Source organism: Nanorana parkeri, unplaced genomic scaffold (assembly GCF_000935625.1).
Source record: "Nanorana parkeri isolate BGI_ZX_2015 unplaced genomic scaffold, ASM93562v1 scaffold12, whole genome shotgun sequence".
Taxonomy (NCBI): domain Eukaryota; kingdom Metazoa; phylum Chordata; class Amphibia; order Anura; family Dicroglossidae; genus Nanorana; species Nanorana parkeri.
This window is the reverse complement of record NW_017306280.1, coordinates 1,004,573-1,011,677: the sequence shown is the minus strand read 5'-3', so window position 1 is coordinate 1,011,677 and position 7,105 is coordinate 1,004,573. Positions and strand designations below refer to the sequence as shown.

At 47.8% G+C, this 7,105-nt stretch overlaps 1 protein-coding gene across 2 annotated transcripts in view; it reads left to right on the top strand.

Annotated features, from left to right (window-relative positions):
* ESR2 (estrogen receptor 2) overlaps positions 1–7,105 on the top strand; it is a 28,846-nt gene that overhangs the window by 13,931 nt on the left and 7,810 nt on the right. The window contains exons 6-7 of one of the 2 annotated variants that reach the window (XM_018556207.1): positions 3,404–3,537; positions 5,712–5,892. In XM_018556207.1, coding sequence (XP_018411709.1) covers positions 3,404–3,537; positions 5,712–5,892 — 315 coding nt within the window. The remainder of the gene's footprint in view (positions 1–3,403; positions 3,538–5,711; positions 5,893–7,105) is intronic. The other variant, XM_018556215.1, reaches the window with a different exon arrangement.

Below are 7,105 nucleotides of genomic sequence, written 5' to 3'. Positions count from 1 at the left end.
CCCCCCCCGGGACTGACCCGCCGATTCGTGGACAGCATCCGCCCCCCCCGGACTGCCCTGCCGATGACTAATGGACCCCCGGGGCTTACATACTTACCAATGATGCCACAACGACGACGCCCGCCGTCTGCACACCACCCCAAGCCGCTATCCGCGTCACGAGGGCATCACATCCAGGTCTGTAACCCTTCTGCAATTGGCCCGGTGCCGCCCTCCGCGAATCTGCTGCTCCAGGCAAACGCCTTGTTTGCCTTGCGGCAGATACGCCCCTGGGTATATATAGAAGACACTTCCCTTCGCCACTTTGCCAGTCGCATACTTTCTTGCATCATTATGTACTATACAGGACCAGCAGTCCTGCATTGTAAGCATCCTGGAGCACCAGGGAGAAGAGGAAAGCATGAGCTGCCGGGGAAGTGTTAAATAAATATTACATGGCAAGCAGTGGGTGTGGCCACAAACAGTGGGTGTGGTTTAAAGGTCATGGTTAAATAGACCAACTCGCTGTAAATTCGGAAATGGAAATTCTGATTCGGACACATTTGGATGCATTGGGATTCAGGGATTCGGATGTGTCCGAATTTCGGAACATTCGTACAAGTTTTGATTCGGAACGAAACAAATCGCACATGTCTACACGGAACCACAGAACATGAACTTTTGGTGAAGTTTGAGGGCAGCTTTAGAGTCGTGTAGCAGAAGAATTTTAATAGATTTCTGGAATTTCTATTATGCTTTTTTTTTCCCTTGTTGATGTTCTGTTTTTAGTTTCAAATGATAACTTGTTTTTATTCCCCGTCGCCCTGTAGCTGAAATCCTATTCTCTTTAAGCATACATTTTGTGCTTGACACTCAGGGCGATGTGTCAGGGCAACAAATCTTCAAACATTGTTAAACAACAGCGAGAGCCTGTACAAGTTGACTCATTATTTTTTAATTTGCTCCTAGATGTACCAAGTCTCGTTCTGCTCTTCACAATGTCTTCCAATTTCCTTGGAATGACTTGCAAATTAGTGTTTTTTTTTTTATTCCCTTATTTTGTCATTGTCTGTAAATGGTTTCCTCCAGCGAACCCTCCTGTGACTGCAAATTATGTAAAATATTCCTCCTGCTCATGGCGGAGTTAACAAGCAGGTCAAAACATATTTGGCAGCTGTTGTTTAGTAAATATTTATTAAGGCATCTCTGTAAGAGGGAACATTGTGGAAATCGCGGCGCGTGGTTTGTGATTAAAACTAGCTGCTGCTTTCATTCTAATGTTTGTGTGACCGCTCCAACCTTAAAGATACACTTCAATCACATTGAAAAATCAACCCTGAGAACCCTACAAGCAGCATTACACACTCGCTGAGAGGTCCATTCCTCCGCCCAGACATTGCTGTATTGCACCAGCCCATCTGGCTCCCGTTTGTCATATAACCTGTCGCTCCTGGAACACATCTGTTGGTGATGCTGGAACACCCTTCTTGCTTCATACAGACATCAATAAGATTGAATCCTGCTTTGCAAATTTGAATGTGATTGGTGGTGAAAGTAGCAGAAAACCCGGAACTTACATAGCTCAGACATCAGGAATTGCATTCTTGCTGCCCACCTACTAGCCCTGTGTGAAACTGTGTGTGTTGATTCTGCAGGGGATTACCTATCATTTAGATTAAAGCAGAACTCCGGGCAAATCAAATCTTAACCTTTGCAGCGGGGCTATACTCGCACTGCAAGGGTTAAGTACTTGTTTTGTCTAGGGAGCTAAAATAATACTCACCTGAACCGCAATCCCAGTTTGCTCTTACACTACTCCCTCCAGCCTGTCTCCTCCTCTCCTCCAGACATGGTATACTCAGCTGTACCACTCCCTCCAGCCTGTCTCCTCCTCTCCTCCAGACATGGTATACTCAGCTGCACCCCTCCCTCCCGCATGACTCTAGACATGGTATACTCAGCTGTACCACTCCCTCCAGCCTGTCTCCTCCTCTGCTCCAGACATGGTATACTCAGCTGTACCACTCCCTCCAGCCTGTCTCCTCCTCTGCTCCAGACATGGTATACTCAGCTGTACCACTCCCTCCAGCCTGTCTCCTCCTCTGCTCCAGACATGGTATACTCAGCTGAACCACTCTGAAGTCTGGAGCCTCGGTTAACGCATTCTGACAAAGGGGGCATCGCCCCAGAGATGCATTAACCGAGGCTGCCATGCAGTGAGAAGAATGTGTACTCCAGACTGCATGTCCTACACTGTGGCTGTTTTGATGTTCTCACGGTGCTGATGTAACCTCTGTCACTACAGGCGGTTTGTGAGTACTGTAGCGCTCATCCCCGAAGGAGCCGCTGGATATTGCAATAGGTTCTCCTACCTGTTGGTTCCAGCTGCCAGTCCCCTTTGATCAGCAACAGCACACCGACACTCACAGACAGAACGGCTCGAGTCTTAGGGTCTTTTTAGGGTATTTATTTGCAACATCAATAGGAGAGAGAGGGTTTGGGGTCTGTAGGATGCCATAGGAAATACTTCTGAGGACAGCTTTCTCCCCTAGCAACCGCTAAGGCTGAAATCACTGCGATCTGGTCCCAGAGACCAATAGTAGTAGTAGTACTGTGAACCGATACCTGGAATAGGGTGTGGGATCTCCCTTGTGGGTCCCAGACGGACGCTCTCATCAGCTCCTCTGCGGTACCCCTCAACAAGCGGACTCCTCCCCGACCCAGCTTCCATCAGGTATTTTCCTCTTTAGGATCTGGAACTTCTGTGCCCTCAGCATCTGCAACTGCCAAGGAGCACTCCAGTTAAATGAGAGTATCTTCTTAGAACAAGGCACCCAACACCTGCCACGTGTATGGGCCCAGTGAAGTATCAGTGTATCCTTAGGCCTCCAGGCCCCTACGCACCTGCCATGTGCTGAGGCCCAGGCTGCTTGCTCTGCATCACACACAGACCTCCTAGGGCGAGGCCCCTAGGGGAAGAGAGCTCTCCACAATGTCCCCAGACCTTTTATCACCTGCCCTCAACCATGCCTCTGAGTCATCCTACTCAGGGATTGGCTAGGGTCAGGTGCCTAGTCATAACCTGAGGGTGGATCCTCCCTCACTGTATGCCAAGGCTCCCTTTTCCTCAGCAACAGGAGGAGCAATCGATCCAGCAGACTCAGGGACACCTATAGAATGCAGAGCTCTGTATAATCAGTATCTAGACTGGTTACAGTCCAGGTATCTCTAAATTGAATAGCGACATTTTAAAGGGCGCTACAGTACATTTCTTGCTTTTAACATTTCATTATTAAAGTCTTCCACACATATTGCTCCTATGACAGGTTTCCTTTAACAGCAGGTCAGTAGGATTTACTCATGGCACAGTGTGATAGCAGCGGGTGAAGATTGATTTTTGTATTATCTATTTTTGTATTTACAGGGATGAAGGCAAATGCGTGGAGGGAATTTTGGAAATCTTTGACATGCTGCTAGCTACAACGTCAAGATTTCGAGAGCTGAAGCTGCAACACAGAGAGTACCTGTGCCTGAAGGTCATGATCCTGCTGAATTCCAGTGAGTATGAGTCCACCCAGGGCCGGAGTTACTCTCTCTGCTGCCCCAATCCCAGGTTCCTCAATGCCCCCTCTGTATGCAGACATCGCCGAGATCACTTGTACAAAACAAGCGGCGGCTGTACATTTAACCCTGCTTGCCGTCTTGAGATACAAATTCCACACCCCTGCTGCCCCTATACTCTGCTGCCTCGAGTCCACCCGGGGCTGGGGTTACTCTCTCTGCTGCCCCAATGCCAGGTTCCTCAATGCGCCCCCTGTATGCATCCTGCATACAAGTGATCTCTGCGACATTGCTGAGGTCACTTGTACAAAACGAGTGGCGGCTTCCCCTCTGTACATTTAGCCCTGCTTGCCTAATTGCTGAATGTAGAAAACAACTACCCGCCTGACGCCCGGAACTGCATGTCCCGAGCGTCAGGAGATAGGAATTCCACACCCCTGCTGCCCCTTTAGTCCCTGCTGTTCCAAGGCCGGGCCTCGGTTGGCCTTGTGGGAAATCCGGCCCTGAGTCCACCATACTGTCCCCCATACTGTACACTGTGTTCTCCTAATTTAATTAAAGTGACTTTTGAATGCGACCATAAAGTGTCGACAACCTATGATGTCTGCAGGTGTCTGTGCCCATGGGTGGCCCTGTTGTTACCACCTGGCGCGGCAAAATTTGATTTTCAGAATTTAAGAAACCGGTTGGAAAATTGTCGACTGAACAGTGACTCCTTCCAATCAGAGGCAGTTACTGTAGAGGTTCAGACAGGTGGCTGTCTAAATACAATAGCCATCAGGTGGAGATTCCTATATCCACTCGGTTTAGTGTGGATGAGTGAATCAGCCGACAGGGCAAAACAAGAGAAATCTAGCAATGTATGGCTAGCTGAAACCTTTAACGTGATCCCTGTGTCCTTGTTGAGCCCCATGGATCGTAAGCCCAGCCTGTATATGGGGCCTTGGCTTCTGCCCATGTTGAGATTCACTCTATCACTTGCTGGTAAGTGCTGGAACGTGAGTGGGTAATAGAGGCTCTGGCATTTGACAACTAAATGACGGGGTAGAACCTAGTCATGGAAAACATTCTAGACCTGGGCAGGTATACTTTATGGCAGGGGTAGGCAAACTCCTACACACACAAATCCCATTATGCATCTACCTCCGTCAGGGTTTGGCAATGCCTAATGGTATCTGTAGTTGCACCCTAGCTGGAGGGTTGGAGTTTGCCTACTCCTGCTTTATGGTATTTAGTCCTTTATAAAAGCCAGTATATTTAAATTACCACCTAACGTGTGCTACCCCCCTTGGCATGTGTACATGGTCTCTCGGGCACCGTCCATTTTTTTTTTTTTACTTGTCAGGTTGCCAAACTGACCGCTAATTAGGTGTTATGGTATACAGCACTTTGCACATCTTCATTGCTCTTTCCATTGCCTTATTAAAATGTACGGAAACCCTAAATCTATTTTTCTGTTTGATTGGCATCATGCCTCACTGTATACAGTATTTCTTAACCAATTTCTTTTGCAAATCTGTGGCAGAGATCCTTACCTGCGGATAACAGCAGGATGACCATGCAGCTAACTGCAAGGCAGCAGCCTAGGGGCGGAATTATAAAGCAAAGGGTATAGCTAGGCAAAATCCATTTGCAGGGCATTAATGCCCCTAGATACTGCTGAAAAACAAATTAATTCCCTATGCTCCTTGGCTCCATCTAGTGGCTATACGCTGGGTGAACGCTTTCTAAATCAGCTTCCTAGTGCTGTCAGCCTGCAACAGGAAGTGCTATGACTGGCCGGATCCCCATGCAACAGATTCACAAAAATGGTAAGAAAACTGTATCCAGTGAGGCATGTTAAAATTCAATTTAGGGTGTACATACACTGAGGGTTTGTGTACACAGATAAATACAGCATGCTTTTAGGAGCATTTAGCTTGCATTTCAGATGTGCATGAGATGCTTCTTAGTATCTCTGTTGATGTGTGTAGGGAGGAAAACAGTTCTGATGCAAACAAAAACCCAAACAGAAGTCCTACAAAGGTCTACTAGTAAAACGATTACCTGCACTCCATCATGGTGCCCAGTGCCCAATATTATGATGCCTGTGTGTATTATTTCTAAAGCTGAACAGATTGCACTGCTTTATTAAGCTATCTGATTTTTACTTTGTTTTGTATCACCCATAGACATGTTCCCACTATCAACTTCTGAGGAGGAATCAGACAGCAGCAAGAAGCTGCACCACCTCTTAAACACTGTCACTGATGGACTGGTCTGGGTCATCGGCAAGAGTGGAATTCCCTTCCGGCAGCAGTCCACCCGCTTGGCCAACTTACTGATGCTGCTTTCTCATGTGCGACACGCCAGGTACACTCACATCGTTCATACAAACCCTCACTGTGAATACCCCCAGAAAGGGGTGATGGAACACGTAGGATTATTGCTCCTGTGGTTACTCGGGGAGAGGTAAGGTGCCCATACACTGCACGATTATCGTACGATAATCGTATGCGATCAGGTTTTCGTAAGATAATCGAGCAGTGTGAACGGAGACGTGCGACCGTTTCTACTGTACGGTCGCACGTCTTCTGTCGAACCAGCATGTTCGAAAACCAGCCGGGAATCGTACGATTCTCGGCTGGTTAGAACGGTGCTCGGAAGATAAATGCTGAACGGGCCGGTGTGCGCACGCGCACACTGCCCGTTCAGCATTGCGGTCATCGGAAGCCCGCCCCTCAGGGGGGCGGGCTTTGCGATGATCGAGAGTGCGATCTGCCTGTCCAAGATAGACAGATCGTACGTTTTTTTAATCCCTTTACAACCATTGCAAGACTAAAGTCTTGCGATGGTTGTAGAGTGTATGGCCACCTGTAGGCTAGATCGAACCTTTCCTTAAAGTACTTTCCCCAGTGAAGGCAAAGTAACAGGTCCACCTAGCAGCCAACCCCCTACTGTTTATACTTGCCTTCTGTTCGCTGCCCAATTTGCCCGCTGGAGCCAAGTCAAAAAAGCCCCATGTTAGCTGGAAGGCAGTCTGATGGGAGCTTACACAAGGATAAGGACCTTCATTCATTCATGCGACAGTGGATTGAATAGATGGTCAATAAAACAACAGGGAGCCGTCTATTTATTTCATGCGTTTAGTGCCAACAATTTACACAGTGCTTTACATACTATACATTCACATTAGTCTCCGCCCCTAAATTAGCTTACAGTCTAAGGTCCCTATCTGACACGCATACATACACATATGTACATACTTGGACAGATTTAGACAGGAGCCAATTAACCTACCAGCACGTCTTTGGAATGTGGGAGATAACCGGAGTACCAGGAGGAAATTCACACAAGCACAGGGAGAGCATGCAAACTCCATGCAGATATTGTCCTGACCAGGATTTGAACCGGGGACCCCCAGTGCTAAAAGGCAGAAGTGGAAACCACTAACTTGTTCTACAATCTAAGGTCCCTATCTCCCATGCATACACACACACACATATTAAAGTAGATTTAGGGCCGGTTCACGCCACAAACAGTGCGTTCCAGAGCGTTCAGCAACCCGACTGGCTCCCTGCATTCA